General features: G+C 39.6%; 1 protein-coding gene across 1 annotated transcript in view; it reads left to right on the top strand.

The window, feature by feature from the left end:
• Nucleotides 1–25,844, top strand: part of KLHDC1 (kelch domain containing 1) — a 30,178-nt gene that overhangs the window by 515 nt on the left and 3,819 nt on the right. Inside the window, exons 2-10 of the mRNA XM_075427285.1 lie at nt 3,590–3,660; nt 6,238–6,355; nt 7,320–7,438; nt 9,187–9,265; nt 10,179–10,262; nt 12,274–12,357; nt 18,511–18,569; nt 23,167–23,279; nt 24,017–24,089. Coding sequence (XP_075283400.1) covers nt 3,590–3,660; nt 6,238–6,355; nt 7,320–7,438; nt 9,187–9,265; nt 10,179–10,262; nt 12,274–12,357; nt 18,511–18,569; nt 23,167–23,279; nt 24,017–24,089 — 800 coding nt within the window. The remainder of the gene's footprint in view (nt 1–3,589; nt 3,661–6,237; nt 6,356–7,319; nt 7,439–9,186; nt 9,266–10,178; nt 10,263–12,273; nt 12,358–18,510; nt 18,570–23,166; nt 23,280–24,016; nt 24,090–25,844) is intronic.

Here is a 25,844-nt window from a genome sequence, read left to right as displayed (position 1 = left end):
CCGCGTCGGCCCCCGCCGCCCCCTCAGCCAGCGCAGCCCCTCGGCGGGCCGGGAGCCCGGCGCTGTTTACCTCAGCGCGGGCGCTGATTGGCTGCCGGGGCCGCGCGCCCCGCCGGGGCGGGGGTTTTAAATGGCGGCGGCCTCGCCGGCGGCTGCTCTGAGGGGAAGGGCGCGAAGGAAGGGGTTTCCTCCTTGTGCTGCTCCTCTCTTGGCAGTTCGCCCTCCCTTCTCGGAGCATGGGTGCCCCTGGCCGTCTCCTTTGGCTGCCTCTGTGACGGAGCGTGTGTTGGGGAGTGGCTGGTGGAGCCGGTTTGTTGCCCCTGGCCCACAAACTTGTGGTTCCTCTGCGCGCCCGGAGTGCTTCTCTCCTCTCTCACTATAATTAATAGCTGCGTTTTTCCGGTGTGTAATTCGTGTTCTTGTTCCTGCGTCTCTGCGGTCGTTACGTATTAGTGGCTGGTTGTTGTGTACAGTGTGTTTTCCTCGCCCAAAGCAGTTCTGTCCCTTCAAAAGCAAGGTGGTGGCAGACTAACACCGTGCCTGCCTTTCTTCCATCGAAAGATCAGTACCAGTTCTGGCATGAGTAAATCACTGTGGCTTTTAGCTCTGGATGAATTCAGTCCAGAAGAGAGCTATGAATGATATTACCTTGCATACGCTTGGTTTGTTTTATCCACGATGTATGTGTATGTTGGCCCTAAAATGCGGAAGTAGCTGTCTTGGTATTATTCCTGGTTTTGCTCAGGTCAAAAACATGTTTCTATTAACATTTTCAGCATTTTATCTGTATTTTTCACAGGCTAAGGTAAACTTTCAAAGCCTGTCCTGAACTCAAGTAAAGAATTCTAGTTGGGGGCCCCTGGATTTAAATTTTAAAATGGATCGTGAGTTACGAGTGCATGCAGTAGCAGAGGGAAGGCCATTTCTAGGGCTCTTGGGTACTAGTGGCTAGGTGTCTGGTCTTTTTTCCTGAAGCACGTTATAGTTTAATTTATGAACATCTGAATGTTGGTTTTTTTTTTTCAAACTAATAACGTTGGACTTAAGGATAGGATAGAGCTGGGCAGCTTGTGGAACTTGGAGAGTTTCTTTGCTCCTGTGCTCAATTCATCTGACCTGAGGAGCATTGTGCTGCTCGTGTCTACTGAAAATACAAACAGATATTCCGTGCTGAAATAAAAGCCCTCAGCTGCAGTGGGAAGCAAGGCAGCAGGGTTTCGCGGTCTGGGTTACCCTGGCACGCTGCCTCTAGCCCGCTGCGTGGCCAGGCTTGCCCAATACCAAACTGGTGAAATTGAGAAACCTTCAGGAGCCTCCAGACTGTTCTCACTGCTTTTCTTCCCTTTGGGGGTCTTTGGTAGGGTAGTGTAGTCGTGTAGGATTTGAATACCTATTTTCTAGTGTCGAGGAGTTAGCGAACTTTAGGATAAGCAAATATTTAAATAATGTGATGTGCAAGAGGATTTAGTGTCGTTTTCTGGCCTTAAACTCCGTAATACTCTGTACAACTATGAGACACCTAAATTGCTGGTAATACTTGGTAGTTCTCTGTGCTTTGGTCTTTAGAAACTAAGGTTGGACTGGCTAGCACAGTGTTTTCAAAGGTTTTCTAGTAAAGGGTCCTGGGTTTGTCGCAGAGTCAAGATGGACAATGTGCATTAAGTTTAGCAGATAAACTTTGCAAACATTTTTAGTAATTTTATGTATTTATTTGTGGAGAGTATTGTGAAAATCATTGTTACACTTTTAGCAGCACTTTACACAGGTAAATCATTTTACATTTTTACACTTTACATGTGGAGTACTGCCCAGCTAACTTATTTTTGGCATCAGTGTATTTGCTCAGAACTGGTTCTGTAGCAAACGCTCGGCTTCTGACCACTGACGTATCTAGATTAAACTGAGTAGACTTTGGCACTTTGTGAAAGCTGCCAGCTGCGTGTAACAGCAGAGCCTACCTTGGGAAAGGTACCTGGCAGGAGAAACTGTACCAAACATAGTGTGGAGGTGCCTGGTTGGCACATTTCAGATTGAGAGGGTAGTAACAAAGTGTCATTTAAAGGCAAGTAATCAATATCAGTAAGTAAATTGTTAATAATTAAATTTCAGTTTTGTACTTAACTTCTTTATCTCATATTCATTTAATTTTTATTTTTTTTTTTTAATTTACTAACTCTGGCTGCTTATTCCCTCACAGTCTTCCATTTCTTTCCAATGCTGACAGTAATTAACGGTGTAATTGTTACTCAACCCAAGTGCCGCAATTGCATTTTTTTTGGCTTCCTTCTCCTGTTTGTTATTCTTCCTCATCCTTATTTCCCAAATGATTTTTCTTTCTTACATGGTTTCTGTTTCGGAGTCTTTGTAGATCTGGTTTCCACAGAGAAATTAATTTTCTCCTTCGTGTTATGGCATAGGGTGAGCTATTTTATATTTGACGTTTTGTTCTTTCAAGTTCATTCCTTCAGTCGCTGCGGTAACTGTTCTTTTTGTGCTTTTCAGTTACACTTTTCTCTATATTTTTCCATTATGCCAAGAACTACCTCCTAACTAAAAGTATCTCCCAAAACAAAAGATAGTGAGTTTCAATTCAGGACCTTCAAATCTGGTTTGGTTTATGTTGTTTTGCATCTTTCTTGGCAAAACATTACATTGGTCAATCTGTGCCTTTAGTGAGTGGGCCTGAGGAGTTAAGTTCCTTATTTTTAAAATGAGTACTTTTTTTCTGGCTTTCTGTTTCGTTGTTGGGTTCTTTACCCATCTACACAGTCTGGCAAAGTCTCAGTTTCTGGGAAAGATGAAAAGGGGTTGTGGAATGAGGAAAAAACCCTTCAGGTGAAGGAGGACCCTCTTTTCCTTAAAGATGCAAAAAGCCCCAAAGAACAATGTTAATACTTTGGCGCTCGTCTTTGATGCTCTGTATTTGGAGGTGTGAAGACTGGAGTTACAGCAAAATTTGCTCAGAATGATCGCATCAGTGACTGAAAAAATCCTTCCTTTAGTAACAGCATTTTAATAGAGAAGGGAAGCATCTTTGACAGCCTCTCTTAAGGTTCTTGGGTTGGTCCTGTTATGGTACTGTTGTGCTGCTTGTTAGTAGCAGTTGTGCATGTTTCCGAATGACTTAATTGTTCGCCTGTGCTATTTTCTTATTGTTACAAATTGGCTATTGTATTATTTTCTGGTTGCTTTTTGAATATTGAAACACTTTTCTTCCTACCTCATACACCAAACCTTTTTTTTGTAATCTTGACACCTTAAAATGAGTGATTAAAGATGCTATTAACAATCGGCAAATCTCAATGACATCGGGAAGTGCCTAGCATAATATTTTTAACAGCTTCAGAAAATGAAAAACATCTTTTTTTGAACTTCTAGTATAAAATCTAAAATATTAGCATTATTGTGCTGCCTGTTTAAAAGTGTAATGATCAGAGTGATAATGTTGGGGTATGACTTATGCTCTGGTAGTTGTCTCCTGAAGATTATTCTGTGTTGCTAAGTAACATGATTTGGTATTTCATTTTAAAACGTATGGTGTGTAATGCGTAATTGATTTAACATTTGCAAATTTTTTTTTCGGTTTTAGTCAATTGAAGAAAATGAAGTTTATCTGCCTAATGATGAGCTCTGGATCTATGAGATGGACAGTGGGTTGTGGTAAGTTGCGTAATTTATATTTAATTAATACGTAAAGTTGATCTTTGCATAGATTACAATTGGCTGCAGTGAAAAGACTTCAGTTACATGAGTTATTGGTCGTGTTCCCTGGAGTTTGAATAGCAGATGTTTAGTGTAAGGACTGAAGAACAGACATATGTACTTGCAAGTTAACTGTAGGAAACCCGTTAATTCCTTAAGTATAGTTTTTTTCAAGAGGATGTTTCAAATGGTTGGCTCAAGGCTCTGTTGTTAAAATAGGTGCATTTCGTTTGGGCATTTATTTTGACTTAGTTCTCCATACATTAGCTTTTATGCCAAAATGAATATTTAAACACTGGATAATAGGATTCTTGATCTATTTACAATTACTTATTTTTTCTTAATTGTGTTCTGAGTGCATTTGCGTCAATAACTTGTAACTAACCAGATCTTGCACATTGCTAGCAATTTAATATTTACATTTTATATTCATTGTGTTTACATATCATATGTGGGGAGAGATAACAATACCTCTTTTTAAAGTTTTCCAGTGGTTTCTATTACAATAATTGCATTCAAGCCAATAAAGTAGTATCTATTTGGTCTTGTATGTGTTTTCTGCCAGCTCTCTTTCTAGTCTCCCGTGTGTTTACAGAATTTCTTGCATGCCCATATTCAGAAGATTCTTTGCATACCTGTATTCAAAGCAACAAATTGAAATGGAGGGAAAAGGGGAGGAGAGCTGAATCAGGAAGGTGCCTTACAGTATATGTGAAAGTCCACACTTGCGTGGTCAGGTCACTGACTTTGAAAACAACAGTTTGTGTATGGTTAGCTGTGAAGTTCTAGCAAGTCTCTTTATTTCAAAGATTGTACGTTCACTGAGACTGTGGTTTGCTGTCTGTTTCTTTTGGAGAAAGGGCTGGCTAAAGCAACCTTGTACTCTCTCGTTTTTCACCCCGATGTCCCCGTATCGGTTGTACTGGTACAGCTGTTTGTATGGTCACACAGGAAATTGGATCAGGAAAGTGATCTGGGTTAAATATAACTTTTCTTTTTCCAGGGTTATTTTTAGCCTGGATCTGTTCTTCATCTCATTCAGTTTACAGCACAGACAGTTGTACACGTACAGCTGAGTGCGCCGCATGACACAGGAACAAGCAGGACTGGGGGGAGAGAAGGGGGAGGTGGGCTGGCCGGTGGCAGTGCTGGTGCCAGAGCAAAGGTCTTTGGGAGCGGTGCCCATGGCAGCTGCTAGCGAGCGCTGTTTTCCATAGGGACAGGTTGCACACGCATCATTCACATCTGGGGATTTCGTGCATAAAAAGCTTTTCCTTTTCATGGCTGCCTCCAGTTCTTTCAGGTTGGGGTAAGATCAAGCATCAGAACTCAAAGCTGTAAGAATTCTTATCTTCTGTGTAGCCACCAGTGATAAAAGATTGAAGGCATCTAGCTGCAATGTATCGAGGAAGGGAATAAGTGGAATTGACTGGGTCAGCAAGTGTGGTGATACTAGACCTAGCAGAGAGAAGAAAAAGCAGAATCAGGCTTTGAAGGTGGGAGACTGTGACTGAGGGGGGAGGCTGGGCCAAGGACGCGGTTGGAAGGGACGAAGCCAAGTCAGGTGGAGAGCTGAGAAAAATGAACGGGAGCGGCAGGGGAAGGAAGCTTCAACCAGAAACCCGAGCGTCAAAGCAAATGAGGTGTTGGCAGCAAAGCTGCGGCAAGGAGCTGGAGTGCCAGCATGGGCAGACTGGGATTTGGCTGCCAAATCTATAGTGAAGGTGTGGTGACCAGGTGGAGATCCTAAAGAAATCACGTCCTCAGTGTGTGTATGTGTGAGAGGGAAATGCAGGTCCCTATCTTCTGCAGAAATCGGAGATCCTAGCAAAGCTGTTCTCGGTGTGGAGCAGTGATTCTTGGCCTAATGCTCAGCCTCCTGTGAGTTCAGCAGAAATTGAGTTTCGCCAGGTCGTTGTGTAGTGCTTGAGATTGTGTGACGATAGAATTTGCATCGCAGGAAGTTACTGGTTTGTAAGTGAGACTAGCAAGGAAAAGGCTAGGAACTGCTGCTGCTGCAGAACAGAGAGCTCATTGCTAGATTTGGCATTACTGAAGATTTTTTGTTATGTTAAATACAGTGTAAAGTGTAGTTTTGGGAGTGGCGTATTGGGTACCAAAATTAGTGAGTACTTCTGACCTTTATTTCTACTTCTGCCTCAGTTTTCCATTTGTAAAATAACACCACCACCACGGTGTTTTCATTTCAGGAGTTTTTGGAGTTAATAGTTTTTCCAGGTTTTGAATAATTAATGTTTCAGCTCTACTAATGCTTTTGTCCGTGTGGGCTTCACCTTCAGAAGAATTGAGATGTTTCATAAACGTATGCACAATATTCACATGGAAGTCCTCTTACACTGCGGGAGTCTGACCTCATATATCAGCTATAGTTTATAGCCCTAGTTACAGCCAGAACGTTGCAACTGTATTTTTAGGTTTAAATATAAAAATTATTAATACATCTGGTTTAGGTTTGCTAATTTTAGCAAGTTTGAAAGCAGCATTAGAAGACTTAATGTATGTGCTAAATTGCAGGACAATGCACCTAATGGAAGGAGAGCTACCTACCTCCATGTCGGGGAGCTGTGGGGCAAGCATTAATGGGAAGCTGTACATTTTTGGTGGATTTGATGATAAAGGATACAGTAATCGGGTATTGTATGCTTTTCTTTCATAACATATTGAATTTGAATGGATTATAATGCTGACCTTACTGTTTTGTCTGGTGTACTTTGAGTTAAGGAGAAATTTAAGGAAAAGCTTTATTTTTGTAGAAAAAGTATACTTTTAAACTGACAAAAATCTTTAGTTTCTGTTTGAAGGTTCAACTGCGTATATTTTTCTGGGATCTTTCACTGAATCGTAGCTTCAGAATGAGACCCATTACGTGAAACTTTCTGTATTGATTTCTGAAAACTGCCAGTGCTTTCCCAGTTGCCTTTTTTTTTATAAAAAAAAAAAAAGATGTTGATAGCCATAATTGAAACTGATCTCAGAATATCATGTTTATTTTTGCTCTTTGATAGTGATTACCTTGCTTATATAATCAGGTAATAATTAAAGTTAAAATATAGCTACCAGTTCTCCTTGTAACTAAAGGCTGGAGTAGCAAATAGATTGAAATGAGCTGCTTTATCACCGAGTGTAAATGAAGTCAGAATTCAGTCCTGAGTAGAAAATAAGTGAAGTTGAGCATCTAATCAGATCTCAGTTTAGTACTCGGTTCACATGCCGTGTTGGTTTTTATGCAGTTACCTAGTTAGGTTAGGCTGAACTACTGATGGTTCTGCCAGTAGAACTGAACTGAGAGTTGTTTGTCGTGCAGAAGGTTTTTGCAAGGCTGCAGCTGACTCTGGGAGGAGCAGGATGTTACTGTTCTGTTCTGGCTGAGAGAAGGCAAGGAAACGGGCTGCTAATGCTCGCTGCTGTTGTACTCTGGTTGTGTGTCAGAATCTTCCTATATCTTGCTACATATTGTAAACTTCAGTTCCTGTTTTGTATTTTTTTAAAGGAAGTAGTGTATTCTGGGGGTGGTGGGCTGTGCATTTTGCTGGTGGTTTGTGCTGGATTCTTCGACATCATTTATACTGAAAATGTTGTAATTTTTTTCTTTTAAGCTATATTATGTTAATTTGCGAACAAAAAATGGAACCTATAGGTGGAAAAAAATTACAAATTTTAAAGGTCAACCTCCTACACCACGTGACAAGCTTTCCTGCTGGGTGTATAAGGACAGGTAACACATTAAGAATATTTAATATGTGTTAATTGCAGAGAGGAAGTACTGTAAAGTGAAGAGAACACAGGTTTGGGATTCATGAAACTCTAATTCTTAGCTTGACTTGCTGTGGGATTTTGTGTAACTCTCCTAACAACTTTCTACCAGAGTTGTCTCACATGTGAGCTGAATTAATGGTAAGTATAAATCCACTTTAGGAGAGAGTTGGGAAATTTAGTGGAAGTTTCTGGAATGCTTTGAGACTTTAGATAAAAATCATTATGCATCTATTACTTGTGGTTTTCATTTTAACACATATTAAAAACCGGTATAAAAATTACCTTGATTTTCTGTTGGATTACGTAAGCATTAAATTATTACCTGCAATAAATATATTTAGTACATTTTCAAGGATTTCAACAGCATACAGATATTGACAATTGCAAAGACACTTCAGTGAGTATCTTTATAAGAACCAAGTCAACCTAGGTATTTGTGTTGTAAAAGTTACTGAGTCTATTTCGAAAAAATACTTAGCTAAAAATAAATATAGTACTTCAGATTTTGTGTTTATTGTGGAGAGTGTCTGGATATTGTGGTGTATCTGGTCACAAGAAAGCGAGATGACAGTGATTTGTTATAGGAGTTATTGTAAAGAAGAATATGATATACAGTGAACAGTGTAAAATGAAAATGATTTCTCTGTAAAGAGGTTTTGCATGAACTGTATAATGCCTCTCCACTGTATCTTGGGTTTGTAATTCTAATTTAACTGCAAGGTATATGAAATTACATATATTTGAACAACTTCTCCATAGCTGTTAATACAAGATTATTCAGAACTAAATTAATCTATTCAGGGTATCAAGTAATATGCATACTGAGAAAATTGCATATTTTAGGTGGCAAATACTTAACAGAAGTATTTTGGATAAGCTATGCACCTTTTCAGAAGTATACCTCAGAATTTCACAAGCTGTGAGTTTGCAGATCAAGATGTCTTGGTGTATTGCGCAATGCTTTCAGTAACTCTGTTTCCCTAGGAATGTCAGTCTGGAATGACCTTCACCATCCCATCATTTCCTAAATTGTCTTCTCCCAAGATCACTAACAACTATACCAAATATCCTCAAATGTTGAAGTTAAACAAAACTTTAGGAACCATTACTTATGGATGGCCATTTCATGGGTGGAATATTGGGCTGGGAGGTGTGTAACAATACTTGCAATGCAATGTGTTCAGTAGTGCTAGTTGAAAGAATCTCTTCATGAGCTAGAGAAAGACTTTGTGGGTCAGGCAGTCTGTGGGCTGAACCTTCGGAACGTTGGTTGTGAAAAGATGTACGCAGTAGGCTAACAAATACAGCAGGAGCATAGGAGTTTCAATAGAAAAGGGTAGGAATTCTAGCAGAAGCACAGGCATTTCGCTGTCTTGTGTGTTACGTGTCATTCGGAGACTCGCCTCTGAAAATGCGACCGTGATAAATAAGCTTGTGGATGGAGGAACAGAGAATAGGGACTATGAGGTATCTTGAGCCTCCTGCCTCGCTTGTGTGGATTTCTGTCAGGCTTCTTGGGGAGTGTAACTATTACCTTCCTCTCGGTAAGGTTTGCTGTGTAATTAGGTACAATATGAAATATTTTGTTTGTATTATTAGTAGTACAGTAGGTAAACCAAAATTTGAAATTAATTATTACAGCTTATTCATTTGAATGCTGCTTACAAAACAGCTAACTGAATTGATTTGTTGTTGTGGTTCTTCTAGGCTAATATATTTTGGTGGCTATGGCTGTAGGAAGCATAATGAGCTGAGTGATTGTTTTGATGTCCATGATGCATTTTGGGTAAGAGATTTGTCGCAATTCAGAGTGATCTGTCCTTTCTAATTGTCAAAATGTGATCTTTTATACTATACTCAGTAAGTATGAAAATCTGTCCGATTTTTCTTTTATTTGCAGCATCAGCAGAAATGAAAATTAGAATCTTCTGCTTAGCGTTGAAATTTCAGATACTGCATGTTAGGAGCAGTGGGTGTTCAGTGTGTTCCGAGTACCCGGTGCTAGGCTTTGAGTGCAGTGGAACAAAATGCTGCCAAAGCAGGAGCAAAGGCAGTGTGTTAAATCCAAAGACGTGTTTTAAATATGAAACTCCCAGAAAATTTCAGGATTTCTTTCCTTGAAGTAATGGGAGGGAATTTATAGCTTCACAAGTCTGACAAATACTTTCAGTTAATTTCTTTATTTTGTTATCCAGAGTAAATGCCATTGCTTTAAGATGCTTGGATTAGCTAGTTTCCTGTAATGATTTCTTATGGCTAATAGAAAGGAGGAGACTGATCATTTAGTGACAGGAGTTAATAAGAAATAGATATGCATTCAAGGGAGTATAGATCCTTTCATCAAATGTTAAATATTGACTTACAGAAATGTATTACTTTGTACAATCTATTTATTTCTTGGTATGTTACACGAAAAATTAGAAGGTAGAATTTGTCTGCTGCAGTGACCGATGTTGGAGCTCAAAGCCCATTTTCCAAAGTGTCATTAGCCCTAACATTCCTGAATGCTGTTGACCTTGAACTAGACCTGAGCTGCTGCATCATTATTAAAAATATTAGTGTATGTTTTTTTTAAATAAAATTCTGTATTTCAGTTTATTTTCTGTTTCGATAGATTGCTTCTGGGTTTGTATCCTTTAATAAGGATGAAGATTTTAAAGTAGAATAAAATATTTTAAATTTTTTAACTTCTTTTTCAGGAAGGACAGATATTCTGGGGATGGCATAATGATGTCCATGTTTTTGATACCACCACACAAACTTGGTCTCAGCCAGCAATTAGAGTGAGTGTTTTTTAGTCTTTTGACACAATTGTGATTTTACTGCATTTTGAATAGTTATTGTGCTGTAGAAATTGATGTTGGGAAAAGTAATTTGAATATGCTTAGGTTTATAACGTTAAACAGGAGGACACTCAGTGTATCTGAAATGTGGAAAATTCAGAACTGGTAAGAATTTTTTTTTCCCACAGGATGTTATTAGACTGGTGTTTTTTCTACAGTGCAGTTCTGATGCAAAAAATACCATAAGCTTCAGAGAGGTATTAGAAATCTGGATACATTAGAAGATGATAACAGTATTCTGTATCTAGGGTATAGGTTTTAGATAAAGCTTTGTATCCAAGCTTGAAGACAACTGTTGGGAATATAGAATTACTGTCAGCATTCCGCTACTGGAAGGACAAGGCACTGGAATACTCCAGAGAACTGTTTAGTAGGAATAGCAGAGTGGGGCTGAGGAACGAGACTTGGAGGTGTTTCAGCGGCTCCTCCCAGAGTAAGCTTGGGTCCTGCGGAAATGGATTATGGCAATTATACCAGCTTTGGGTGTCCTTGTAGGCGTTGCCTGGGGTTGGGTCTGGAAGAGTTTCGTGGCAGGAGCACAGCCATTAACCCAGGCCAGCTCTGTGTTCATCCTGTCTCACACCTAACAAAGGCCTTCTGGAACAAAGCGAAAGTCTGTGGGGAGCACGTGGTAGAAACACATTTTAATGGTTTTAATGGTGCCAAAATGAGGTTAACAAACCCCGTTTATCTGAACTGTTTTGATATGAAGCCGTTTGGATGACTGTATGTGCATATAATTAATCTGCAGCATGGATAACCTATCTCACAGGTAACTGAGAGCTGACCGTAGGAGAGATTACGGTCTGCCTGGAGAGGTGTTCCTTCCACCCCCGCCCCTTTTCACAAAGCTGATGGGTCAGTGTGGAGGATAATGCATTGGGGTGAAAGAACAAGAGCGGTCTTGAAGTCCAGTCTCTCTTGATTCACTGTTCAGCTGTCAGAAACTTAAAGCAGGCAAGGGGAGATAGCAAACTCACTGTATTGCTAATTCAGGCCTTCAGTTTTTCTCTGAAGATACATGTTTAGTATGCGAGGGTTATGTGCTTGTTATTTTGAGCGTTGTGTGCATGGAGTTGCTGCATTCCTTGCAAGAGTTAAAGTTGAAAAATCTTCTGAACGAATATCTCCCAGTCATGCTATATTGTTAGAATAAACAGATCGGATATTCTTCAGCAAATACATTATTTTAAAAGTCTTCCAAAGGAGCATGTATACTACTCACTTTCCTAGTAAAATAGTAATGTGCATGTTTCTGTGTATTGAAGTGAATATGATAGTGTACTATAAAGGTTCATAAAATCCTGGTGAGCTTACGTGAGGACTCGGTAGTAGAAGGATGCTGTAATGAGTGTCTGACTCTATTTTATGGTCTTTATAGGATGTTCTAAAATTCCTATAAAAATAAATGCAAAAATAGAAATGACCATTGGAGAGGAAAAGCCAATTTTGCAGTCTTTATTTCTGATTTACACAGGGAAGACTTTTTGGCATGTGGCTACTGGATGTAACATCAAATTTTAAGATCTGATTTCCAGAGATTTTTAGTGCCAGTTCCTGATGGCGTGCACTTCGGGAGAATAAAGCTGCACAGGAGATACCAACAATAACTGATGTGCTATTGTAATTTTATGCTTAGGAATTAAAGATAAATTCATTTAATTTCACTTATGTAAAGCAATGATAAATCAGACCCAAGAGGGAACATATTAAACATTAGCAACTGAGGGAACTCAGTACTTGGCAAAAAAGCTGTCCTTGGCAATTAGGTATATCTTCTAATATCTGTGGAGTCTTGGACATGAGTGCAAATGATTTGCTTTTAAAGATGCAGTTCTGCCAGCATATTGATGTGTGTTGGCCTTACCTTTTCGGTTTCTCTGTTACTGACTTGCTGCTATTTGTGTCTGGCACTTTGATGTTCTGAAGGATCTTATTTTGGTTCTTTCAGGGTGGAGATCCACCTCAGCCTCGAGCAGCTCACACATGTGCTGTGCTGGGAAATAAAGGTTACATCTTTGGAGGACGAGTGCTGGTTAGTGTTTAATTAAACCATTTTATTTGCAGTAATATTATTTTCTTGACTGTTAGGGTTTTTTTTTTATAGCAAATCACTTTGTAGTAGAAAAAAAATCCAAAATGTCTTTGGCCTAACCTGTGTGTTAGGGGCATTGAATCCAGGATGCTTCTTTTCATCCCCCTCTACCTTACAAAAGAAGAGTCTGTCTTTCTGTCTGTAGTATTAATGATGAAGCATACGTTGTCCCAACAAGGGGAAAAAACAGATGACTCTATGGTAAATGCAAATGTTTATAACTCAACAAAAATGGTTGATGGATGCGTAACCTCTATAGGAGATGGTGGTTTGAGAGTGGAGCAAAAGCAAGCCCGATGATAGACCAGGTTTTCAATAAATTATGAGATGCTAGCATTCTGTGCTTGCTACAGCTTAGCAGATTAATACATCAAACCTGCTGGCTTTTTTTTCCTCATTTCACTTAATGAAATGCTAGTGAGTCGTAAATATAACTGGATCTCAGCCACCCCCTACTAAAGAAAGAGGAAATGTGTAAGACCAGTCCATTACTCACAAACACATCTCTCTCACCCTGATGTTTTGCCTGCTGGGAAAGTGAAGTTCAGAATAGCTGTTGGGATACAGGATTTTATATTTACAACTGTAACATGTGGTTCTGAAAGGTAGGAAAGATCGGGTTTCAGTTGGCTTTATAATTTAAACTTTTGGGTTTTGCACGTAAGTGGCTGAAGTACTGCTGTCTGGAAGGGCAGCATGTGATTGTAACGTCTGGATACAAAGCTATTAGTCTGCGTACATTCGAACTGGTAGAGGATGCTGCAGCATGTTACTGATAGCACAGGCTACGGCAGGCACAGGTCATTCCAACCCTGTAAAGTCTCTCCTCTGCTCTCTGAATGTCAATTTTGCAGTCTCAGTCTTTCCCTTTAGCATGCTCTGTGCCCTTGGTACAGAATATGTGCAGCATACCGTAGAGATTGCTGCGAACAGCTTTATTCTGTGGATCCAGCGTAAGTTCTTTACCACAGGAGTAGTACTTGTATTTGCTTTCTTCATAGTTGATCCAAGACTGTACCATTTAATACACTGTGGGAGGATCTTAAATGTGTTGTCCCTAGGTAAGAGTCAAAGGCAGCATTAAGAGCAATTAAGTGCAATCAGTGCATAGTTAATCAAGGCTAGATTCTTCCTATATAATCTTAACTCTTCCTAGCTCTTTTTAACTTAAAAAAAAATAAAATCGCAGGAGTCATCCCCCTGGTTGTCTGTACCTAACAAACTTGAAGCCGCCCTTGGTGAGCAAGGAGATACTAAAACCTCTCAGCAACACACTTAATTTTTCTAGTACTAGGCAGAGGAGATTTTCTCTTCAGTTCTCTGCTGAAGCATTAATGTAAGAATTTAAGCCTGAGGCAGCAATGCAATACAAAAAAACATACTCCTGTCTTATGTCTGAAAATAAGGATGGTAGCAACTAGTCTTAAATAATGCAGGCTCCCCTATCGTTTGTAAATTTTTTTGCAAGGAAAATTTTATCTTTATGGGCTGGAAAGTGTACCAACTCTTTTTAGAACTGCTGCAAAAGCATAGGAAAGAGAAGATTTTTAAAGTCTCTGTATAAGCTGGAGTTTATCAGGAACATGAGAAACAGATGCTGTAAGGCAAGTAAAAGAGCCTCCTAGTTTAAGTTTCTGTGTACTCTTCCATATTTTTTTTTAAATTTGTTTTCAGCTCCTTTTACCTACAGCTAATTTAGAGCCTTTAATCATATTCAGCTAAAGGGTGAGACTTGATGCTTTCTGTCTCTACTACTATGAAAAATAACAGCAAAGAAGCTTTAGAAAGCCCTCAGTGCTGTGTTTCTATAGTTTTGTTATATGAAAGAGGAGGAATGAACTGTTGGTTGGAAATGCCCTACGGTGAACATATGCCAACTTCATCTTGGAAAGCTGCCATAACCTAAACCCTGTATTCTCAAGTACTTGCAAGTAAAACAGTGTAAAATTGCACTTTGTTCCCTGTGCCCTATTTTTCACGCTGTAAAAGCTGTACTCGAATGCAGTGTTCTTCTCAGGGAAAGTCTACAGTTCTGTTACAAAATGGCTTACTCCTGCTTGCTCCGACAGAAACCAGACATACAGATCAAGGCAGGCTCAGAATGGTCACACAGTGTCCAGCCAGTCTTTCCGTTTGAATTGCCTCCCACAGCTGCAGGAAAAGTTCACCCAAGTACCATTTCAGAACAATCAGAAAAGAAAGTAACCACAATTGATCCTGTTTGCTGTTACCATTATGCGTTATGTGGCCTTTCATACAGGCTCCTGATCTCTGGAGTTGTTGCTAACGCCTCAGCTCTGGCAGTGAGAACTGCACACGGTAGCTTCCAGAGCTCTAGGTTTGGGGAAACTTGATTTCCAAATAGCTAAGGAAAGAAAGGGCTATTACAAGAGACTGAAAAAGTATCCAGGCGTACTTGAGTCTTGTACATCAGGGTTAGCCATGCCAGGCTAAGTGAGCCCTGTGCCTCTGCTGTGGGCTTGCTCTTTGGTGTCTGCTGTATCAATGAGCTCTTGCTGACCACAGCTGGACTGAATCCTGCTCCTCATTTAGCAAGCCTGCAGACGTGAGAGGGAAAGAAACCTAGATGCGAAGAAGTAAACACGCAGCCTGGCCTACTGCTTATTTCTGAACACTTCCTCAGCCTTCAAAGCCTTGCTCCCTCTGGCTTTCTGTTAGCAAGGGCTGTCTCTGCGTGGTGCAGAGGTCTTCACTCCAGAAACAGAACAGCATAGAGTGTTGTGTCAGGCTAGTTAGGGTTGCTGCACTGTGCCTGTTGCAACTGAACTGCTTTGTAACTCAAGCTAGGATTCTCATGCAGCCTCTGCAAGTGAAATTATTGGTAAACTGGAGCTCACCTGTTACTTCTCCACTGTGCTGTTGCATGATTAGATGTGCCCTAAGAGGACATGCCCCCTGGCTTCTATTTAGCTCTGACCATTTCACTACAGAATTCAGAAGTACAAGAAGGCTCTGATCGGAAAAGGTTTTTCTCTTCCTCAGGTAGCATCAGCTGCCTTAGAAACCATTTGCTAAATTTCAGTGAAACCGCTTTGGAACAATGTCAGAGAAGAGTGAAATTTTGGACAGCCATATTTAATTTTGTAGGAGAGCAGCAAGTGTAGTTTTCACCTTAGTGATACTCTGTTACTGATTGACTTTCCATTCTGGAATGGAAGGAGACTGACAAAGGTTAGGGAACATTCAGTGGGGCTTGAGGAATTAATGTAAATCATGAAACAGGAAGGGAAAGCTAAAGACATCAGAAAAACACTACATTTCCTGACACCAGGAGTAACTCCTCCCCAAAGGATGAAGTCTTGCTTTTCTCCATAAATTAAGGAGCAAATACGGGGTTGCTCTGCTCCTCCTTCTCCTTCTAGTTCACCATAATACAAATCTTCCCAGGGAAAAGGCTCTACAAGGAACCAGAAAGGGCCAGGAAGTGTCATGAGGCTTCTCCTATTCATCTTTCTGGGAGGAAAGGGCACCTTTTTCCAAACTTGGAGCTAGAACTGGTAAAAGAAGATGATGATGATGATCAAAATCAATTGTACCAGGAATCATTTGAAAACAGGCTCAGAAGTATTATGTGGACTCTGTTCCTCCAGGTAAGCCCCTGAAAAAAAAAAAAACAGAAATGGGAGAAAGTGGGAAGGAAGGAGAGTTATTCCAAAAATTGATGCAAGTCTCATGTTTGATTTAGGTGGAAAGTTTTCATGTAAAGAATGATGAAGTAATAAAACAAAGTCTTTCCAGCAGCTCTTCGTGCATCCGATGCCTTAATGTATGCATGTTTATATTTCCTGTTATCTTTTCTGTCACTGAAGATCAGAAGATACACTGAACTGCAGTCCTTCTCGTACAAAGATTTGAGCTGTATTAGCTGTTTGATTGTAAATCTCAGAATGGAGAGCTGCACAGAGTTTACTGTAACAGCAGTGAGCTGTAAATATGTCGCCCTTAATGCCTTTCATCATGCTAGAAAGCTAATCCCGAGACACAGCAGATCCTGGTTAATGTTTTACTGGGCTGCAAACACATGAACATGCCATAGGATGTCTGAGGAGTCCTTGTAGCTCAAAGGGAAGTGCAGACCCTCTTATGAGACTTGATGCTTGATGCTTTTAAGCCAGTTAAGAATCATTTTAGGATTATCAGCTAAATGATTAAATATAGTAGGCAGCATTTAGAAATACATGAGAAACTGCAAGAAAACTTTGCATAGTGGCGGTACTATAACCTGACTGCGTGCTTTACAGTTTCCCAAATAAGGGTCGGGTAGAAAGGCATTTTCATTTGTTAAAACTATGTTGAAGGGCTGGATCTTAGACATGAATGTCCAGCTGATGCTGTGTGTTGAATTCAAAATGAGGTTGATGTAATTATGCGTCTGTCAATCTGTTGAATCATGAGAATGTAAAGATTTAATACATTGATTTCCCAGGGACCAAGAAACTGAAAACTACTCCATCTTCTGCCTAATGCCTAGGAAAGGAAAGTCAGCGAGGAGGTCTTGGACAGAATCTTCTTGAAACCTTAATTTCCAACAGAACAGCAACTTTCTTTCTTCCCTTTCTTTAATAGATGTCCTCCGTATCGAACTGTGTTATTCCAAGATGATTAAATATTTTTAGTTGTAGAGGCCAGGATGTTGCTTTTCCCCCACCCTACCCCCAAGTGTCTAGCTGTGTACAGGTACAGCAGAAGATACTCAGTAACTGCATTTTGCTTTCTGCTTGTATAATTTGTTCCGCATCTCCTTCAAAGCCATCTGAAGGAGCAGGAAACTGAATAGACTTGTCATGGAAGACAGATCTGTTCCACTAGCTGTCAGTTGGACCACGCTTTATTGTTATATTCACCCTCTTGCAGGGATAAAGTTTCTCAGGCAATGCATAAAAGCCTTCACATTCGGCTTTTCTTTAGCCTGTTGGCCTCTCTGAAGGCGTTCCAAAATGCTAGTTAACATTCTCTTCCCTAGGGCAGAAAAGGGCTAGCACGTGCTTAATCAGAGGAGGCCATAGCTATCCTGAAAACCTTGCTGTTTCCTGAAATACCCTGAGAGACTTTCCATAGCTCTGATGGACAGCTTTGGAAGTCTCTCAAACTCACTAACTGGCTAAGTTCTCAGGGGTAAAACTACTCCTGTTCCGACTTAAATGGCAAGTCTAGTTTCTGCCTCAAAGGATCTGCAAGCTGGAGAAAGGCTTATTCTAATAGATCTATGGACTACCCTAGGAGAAAAGAAATTGTAAGGTAAGGCAAGATATATTTCCCTACTTCTCAGATATTGTTTTGCAGTGCCTAGGGGAATCACAAACGTCAGTCAAGTGTATTGCGAGCCTCTGACAATATTGCTACAATCTAAAGCAAAGAAATTCTGTCTTATGTTCTCCCCCCGCCCTTTATGTTTCTAAGGCAATTACTTTCTTCATCTCAAAACACAGGCAGATATGCAAGTGTATTGGTTTCCCATTGTTCTTATTGATACATTTTACTATTTTTATGATAAATGCTAAAGGGTCATAAAACCTCTTTCTTGCTAGTAGTAACTTTGTGAACCTTGCAGAAATGAGAGAAAAACACAGATGTGATGAACCTTTTTAAGGGATGTCATGTACTGAGTACAGTACCTACTAGAATATTTCAAGGAATAGTGATCAGGCAGGAGGATGCATAGTTCTGATCAGAATGCAAAGAAAAATGAGAGGAAAGTGTACGTAGAGTATTATACCTTCTGCAATTACCTGCCATGAATTCTGTGGATGAAAAGTGAATATGTTTGCAGGAACTGACTGTCACACAGTTCTTCACTATTAAACTACTATTAAAAGCTAAAATTGGCCCCATACTGCCATTGCATTACTGTAAATATTCCTGACAGTTAGTTTTCTGAGAGTTGCATGGGTTTTTTGAGAGGAAATGCTTTTCATCTACCATGTAACAACAGGGGCGGTTTAAGGCACATGGGTATAGTTTTCTTCAAAATATTGTTACTTGGAATATTCTGTCCTGGGAAGGCCTCACTGAAATACTTTGCTCATTGTTTGCTCAATATAACACAACTGGGATTTTGTTTATTTGTTTTAGCAAACTAGAATGAATGATTTGCACTGCCTGAATTTAGACACTTGGACTTGGTCTGGAAGGTAGGTTTCTCTCTGTAACACTTAAAGTTGAACACAGCAGATTGCAACATATTGTTAAATAGTTCTAGGGCTAATTTTGTAGCTTTTCCAAGAGGAGGATGGGGGTTTGGGGACTATTTTAACAGCTGTTATATTGTGATTTCAATTTAATTTAATTTGATAGTAGTTACTAAACTTTTTGTGTTCTGCACCAAAGCATTGATGATGCTATTTTAAGCACAGCATGTAGTGATTTAACATCGTAATTTTCAAGATGGGTACATTTATCCATATGGAATTTAGGTTTTATGTCCCCTTTAATACTGTTTTTACTATGTAGATTTGGCTCATTATGGTACAGATGGAGGAAAGGTCTCCCCCGCCCTTCCAAAATAAGCATCTTAACCATTTTTTAAAAATCAAGTAAAAACATGACCTAAATATTTCCATTTTAAACTAAATTGGGTATTAGTATACTCCTAAGGTTTGTTTGCTTGCACATAGCATTTATGATAGTGCCTGCTACATGTGTAGAATCGGTGGGTATATTGTTAGCTGGTAGACAAACCAGGAGATAAACAGTAGCTGATGGGTGATAGCCACTGTTCTGTTCGTGTTCTCAAGGTAACCTAATAGTAATTTCACAAAAGACCACGAAATACACCTTTCCTGAGTATATGTCAGTGCTGATCCTGCTCCAGGGCTTTACGTGCTTCGTGCACCTGTGATGGGCACCTTTAACCACCGGTGACTGCTGATCCGGTCCTGCACCAAAGGGTGTTCCTCTGCCCTCTCAGACGAGAGCCAAGCGGGGGAGTAGACACAATCCTCCATCCATTCCTTCTGGCTGCTGATGGCAGCAGGACAAAGCAGTTCCACAGTGCCCTTTGAAAATAAAAAAAAAAAAAACTTCTCTCTGAAGATTTCTTTAATTAGCACGTATAATTAACATCAGTTTAATTCCCCTTTTTCTTTGCTAGTTGTTTTAAAATTAACAATGTTCTACCTAAATTGTCCCTCTTAGACTGTGGACTGTACCTCTGAGTGGATTGATTATTCAGATTATTGCTTTAGCTGCTTACTACTTCTTGTTGTTGTTGCATGAGCAGTTGCTGTTTGGCTTGCTTTTCATTGCTTTAAAAAAGGAAACCTGTGACAGTTGATCAAAAAGTCAATGAGAGGAATTTCAGGCCCTGCAGGAGGACTGTCAATGTCAAAGTTCTGTCTAAGTCCTCATCAGCCAGTGTTCCCTTTTGTTTGGCATCTGAAAACTGATACTGAAGTTTTTAAAAAGTGCTTTCTGTTCTTGATCTGATTACAACAGGCTGATTTTTCCATACGTACACACTAAGACTAAGGATGGTAATACTAAATTCAGCCATTCTGAAAAACTGAAGATTGTTCCAATACTCAACTACTTCTGTATTGTGATCCAAGAATAGCTCACAAGACTTACCCATGATTTAGTACAGATTGATCATTATAAACTTAGGAGCCTACTATCCAGCCATTCTATAGCACCTCTGCAAAGGGTCTTTGAGAGACTAAAAAAAGAGATTTAAGAGACTAGGGAAAAAAGAGTCTTTGCAGAGCATCTGCTGCTGTGGTGGCACCTCACAGGAGGTAAAGCATTCATATCTATTCATATCTAGAGGGGTAACTAATCAAAGGCTGGTCTTACAGGAAGCTTCACAGGCCTGAGTGCTCTTCTTCCCTTACTAAAGTGATTGATTTTAGGGAAACCTGAGAAATAGACTGTCACAGCAGAATTTAGATTAGCCGTTGTCAGCCGCAAATCGGGGGGGGGGGGGGGGAGGGAAGGCAGGCAGGCTACTTTCCTAGGGCTAGATGGTGTTCTCTCCAAATATTTTATTTGTGACTATTAATTACCTACTGTGGTAAAATCATCTCATTACTGGGCCACCTGTCAGCATGCACAAACATACAATACCTCTTGGCGTGATTTCAGCTCCTAATTACAAGAGGAGCAAAAATCAGTGTGTATCTTTCAGAACAATAGCAAATTAGTGTTTCCATTTTGATTCTAGTTTACAGTCTGTCTTTGCACAGATTGTTTGGAAAATTATTTCTGGCTGCATGCTTCCTTTCATAAAATCAGTAGTGGTGGCTGTATTAGAAACTGGGCATTTGTAGGGATCATCTCCAATATGAAGACCTTTGTCCCCAAAGGCCCCTGATTCCACACACACACACACTGTAAAATAAGACACAGGAGATAAACAGGCCGTTGGGTTTTTTCTCTCCTTTTCTTTTTTTTTTTTTGTCTGAAATTTATATAGCAAATAAATGCTTGCTGGGGCCAATAAAGTTACGTATTAAGAGTGTGAAGTAAAGAAAATCACTCTATCCGTTGAGTGCCAGCAGTAGTTTTGAATAGCTCTAATCAGACAATCCATTTTCAGCTGAAAACTGCCTCTAAAAAGCCCTAGTGACATTCCAGTATTTTACAGGTGACTTGTTTACTGTCAGTGTGAGTATTTTCTCCTCCAGTTGTTTACTGCAAGGAACCTTTCCTTTCTTATGCTGTTGCTTCAGATTCCTTTCTACTGAGATTTCTGATCTGATAATGAATTAAAAATTGGGCAGGATACAACCTGTCTGATCTTGATAACAGAATTATCTCAGCCATTCTGCAGCTGCAGAGAGATTATCTTTGATTGCCATGTGAATTATCACCAAACAAGACTCAAGGATTTAATACAGATTAAAAAGTTTGGCTGTGTGAATGCTGCTGACTAAGACAAGTTGCCTGCAGGTGTTTGAAGTTTCTCTGTGAAGTACAGATGTCACAGCAAGGAGGGACTTGGTTTGTACAGTCCTACATTCAAATTCACTTACTGGGCACCCTCTCCTAAAAGAAAAATTCCAAATGCAATGATGCATTGCCTTCCCTGAGCTCCACTGACCTGGTACTCAAAATGTTCAATATTTTGTTATTTCTGTTACTGTGATAACTTTTAATTTCTATTTTTATTAGTAACATGAAAGATTGAAACATTATCACCCATCTGTATCTGGTATATATTTTTCTAAACATCAAAGCCTGTTGTATCTCAGCACAGTCTGCCTCTTTTGCCAATTTTAGAAGCATCTTATACAAGAGTTATGCAAAGCAGGCACTCAAACATTGTGACTTGGCTTCAACTTCAGTGCCAAATTTAGTAGAACAGTTTTGCAATCACTGTTTAATTAGCTATGATTCTTCAGTCTTTGCTTCCAGATGGAGAGCTGCTTCGCAGTCCGCAGCAGTGAAATTCCGCTAACTGAACTGCAGATTCGTTGCTCACCCCAGGCTTCCTCTGTGCTCAGTTAAGAGAAATAGGCACTTCTTGGGCACGAGACAACTGCTGCTAAGGCAGACATCTAAAATAAATCATGAGTTGTGCTTTTCAAGGACCTGTTTCTCTTGATTGATTATAAAGGAAATATAGATGACTCTGCGCTGTTCATATTGTAGACTGAGCACACATCTGTGTATATTACACTCACCTCACTTTAGCAAAGTGGATGTGGGGGGAAAAAAAAAGTAGCTGGTTCTTTGAGATATAGTCTACCTAGGCTGAACATCCCTTTCTTACCCGCTCTGGACAGTCTCCGACTATGATTCTGACTCTGTGAGAGAGCTTACAGGTGTTTGCACGTGCTGCTTCCATCGTTTTTCGGAAGCGAGGACATGCTGAGTGTGCAGTGGCCTCAATTCTTTGTGTCTAACTTTAGGTACTTTACAACAGAAGTTGCCTCTCTGCTTAGCATCAAGATACTAGGTGGGCTGATGCCCTCTGGAGGTCCTTGCTCTTCTCTGCTGACTGTTGGGATCCTCCTGAGACGACTGTACCCCTAAGTGCTTAAACTAAGAGCGTTCAGGCCACCCACCACATGTAATCTCTTACGTCCAGGTTCTTTACTGTTCAGATTCTCATCTCAAGCACACCCAACTGTGCAGCTAAAATGAAATCGGTATCAAATCTGTATTTTTGTACCGTGACCAGATGTTTAGAATAACAAACCTACATCTGTTTTGTACTTCAGAATTCCACTTTTTACTAAAATTTATCTCAAGGTTTGGGTGACCCACCATTGTGTTTAAAAGGCACAGTGGTTGAAGAGGTGGTAGCTTTGGGATAAAAGATAAAGCCATAATCCTTGTATCATTTAAGATCATTTTTGTAGGAGTAGAGAGACTGTAGCCCCTCAGGATTCAATAAATTTGATCTCGGATAACTGAGCCCTGTTTACCTACAGGTACTGTGCAGTTTGTTTGCATATATAGTCCTTTCTTTGCTGTCTTAAGTGCCTTCAGGTGTACATTAAGTAGTGGCTTTAGTGATCTTAAGACGACAAACAAAAGAACAATCAATGCATTTGCCCTTACATTTGATCTTTACATAACTGATTGTTCAGAGAACAGTCACTACAAGAAATTACTTTGTTTATATTTGAACACCGCTCTTCTGGAGAGTGAATTCAGCTTGCGTAAGTGCAGCTTTTTCACTGGGAAAATATCCAAGCTTGTTCTACGACAAACTAAATTATTAAATTTTCTGGCAGGTTAATTTTCAGCATTCTTTGAAATTTTTTTTTAATTTGTTTCACCAAGAATTAATATCAGTGGAGAGAAACCAAAAGATCGGTCCTGGCACACGTTGACTCCAATAGGAGATGACAGACTTTTCCTTTTTGGTGGACTAAGTTCTGATAACGTTCCTTTAAGTAAGTACTTTAGAGATTATATTTCTATTGTATTGTACACTTAGTACTAACCTCGTGTAGCATGCACATTTCTTGTCTTTCTCAAACTACTTAGACCTAAATCTTGTTAGAGAATTTTCACGGCATTTGAGTATTTCTCTCTAGCTATCTTGTTATTTTTATAGAAATACAGGAGCACATTGTGTAGTACTATGAGAATGCGTCATAATAAATCTTTCCTCAAACTGTCGTCTAAAAGAATAAAGGCAAGAGTCTCACGAGTTTTGATATGAACGGGGGTGACTTTTGATATCAATAGCAATTGTGGGACAAAGATACAAATAATAATGTCAACAAAATGTAGATTTTTGGGTGAATAACAAATCACAGCTACTAAATGTTAAGTGGGAAGTAGGAGTTTCTTTTCTAGAAAAGGCAACTTCTTTTAATGAAAAAATGTGAAATTGGTGAGAATAGTTTTGAGTGTCACAGATGTATTCCACTGGGAGGGGGCAATTTTCTCTATATATCCAAAAGAAAAAAAGTAAGCGTATTTAAATTCCAGATTTCAGTGCAGTGGGCTTTCTGTGACTGAATGCTGAAGTTAAATTACAAAGACAGAAAAGATGCAAGTTGATGTAGTGATGATGTTACTGTTGTCTTCATACAATGTGCTCCTAGAACACGGAGCTTTTTGTGTAAATAAAACAGGTCATACTTTCTCCCAAGAAGTACTAATGTATGTTCTTATGTTGTAGGTGATGGCTGGATTCACAGCATTACAACAAACGGATGGAAGCAGCTTACCCATTTGCCTAAGAGTAGGCCTAGGTATACAAAAATAGATAATGTTTGCTGAAATTTAGGCATTTTAAAAACCTAAGTAATTTTAAATTATCAAACAGTATTTTTAAACTACATCATAAGAATATTTTAGAAAATTAATGCAGTGCGATTGATGGTTTGCTTTACTAACTCACGTTCCTTCATGCCTGTTACAGCACTATCACTTTCTGTATTTGGTACAGTTGATTCTTACTTGCATTATGAGGCTTCCTTGCATTAAAAGATTTTTTTTTGTGATGAAGGATCTGGGTGTCTAACTAATCTGGTGTTCTATATCTGAATTATTTTTATATAAGAAAATGTGTGTCACTTAACTTTTGAGGAATTCATAACCTGTGAGAATAATAAAAATTTATTAATGTTGATAAGATTATTAGAAATTTGGGAGAGACAACTGTGAAAATGTTGATGTACTTTTCAGGATTCAAAAGCATTGTAAAATACCTTGGTTGGTTTGTTTGGGTTTATTTCCCTGATTACAGTTTTGCAAAGCTGAATTTAGTACTAAACGGCACAGTAATGGCTGTGGAGTTTTGTTATTTCAGGGACTTCACTGCCAACCAAAAAGAACCCAGTTCTAGAATGTGTATTGTTCATACTGGTAACAACACCGTCTCTTCCAAACTCTGTTGCCCTTCCCTCCCTAGCTTAAGAGTACAGAGAAAGATAGATTCTGGCTAACGAAAGAAAGCAAGTTTCATGTTCTGAACCAGAAGCTGCCATTGAAAACAGGTGTTTGCTGGATCAGAGCACAGAGGGGAGGGGTTTTAACAGCGTTGGAAGCATTCTTTACATTTAGAATGTAAATACTATTGAATTGAGTGGCTGTATATAGTAAATACTCAGTTTTTCATGGAATTCATGTTATACATTGACCCCGGTACTCTCAGCATAATTTTATATCATTCTTTTAGCATAATGTATGATTGTGGTCTGGTATTTGCATGCTTCTGCCTTGTTTTGTTTTCTGTTACTGAAATATCTTCACCTCAATTAATTTTCTTCCTGTTTTATCCTATTCTAGGGTGTCTTTTAAATATACCAGCACTGTTAGACCAAGTTTTCAGCTTTGTTGTACTTCAATCTCTTTCAAGCCCAAATAAGCTTACACCTTAGCTTCATATAATATTTTCTGTCTTTTACAACCGATGAACTGATGAAGGGACTGATGACTGCCTTAAATAACAACCTATCATTAGCAGTCAAGGATCATGTTTGTCTTGGTGTGCAGTTCTTTACATGGATGGTCTCATAAAAGTTAACTGCTGCAGTGGACTGCCTCACCTTGTATAATGATTTTTGCTGGTGCATCGTGAAAAAGGATGAGGAAGGGACAGAAGGTGCTGTTTCTGCGGGCAGCAGCCCAGGGAGCTGCAGCTCAGCCTTTGATCTGCCGTTAAGCTGGAATAGTGTTTGTGCCTCAGGTGGCGGTGGGGTTGGATGTTTAGGAACCTGGGATGCCGAGCCCCGAGCGGCTTTCAGGCAGTTCAAGGGCAGATCCCATACTGGGCCACAGAAAGCACAGAGCTTTTGGGTCACGTGCTGGCAAGAGTCTCGGCGCTCCCTCAAGTCCAAACACGTCCTATGGTTCCCCAGCATCTGAAGGTTTTGGTATGCAGTTTGTAGGCTGAGGACAGTCGCCTTTCATTGCTCTAGTTCTTTACTGAAGTAAATGACTTCCCCCCCTTTAAAAACAAAACAAACCAAAACCAACTTCCATAACCTTTTTTGAGGAAGCCC

The sequence above is a fragment of the Opisthocomus hoazin genome, chromosome 7 (genome assembly GCF_030867145.1).
Source record: "Opisthocomus hoazin isolate bOpiHoa1 chromosome 7, bOpiHoa1.hap1, whole genome shotgun sequence".
Taxonomy (NCBI): domain Eukaryota; kingdom Metazoa; phylum Chordata; class Aves; order Opisthocomiformes; family Opisthocomidae; genus Opisthocomus; species Opisthocomus hoazin.
This window is presented reverse-complemented; position numbering and strand designations above follow the sequence as displayed.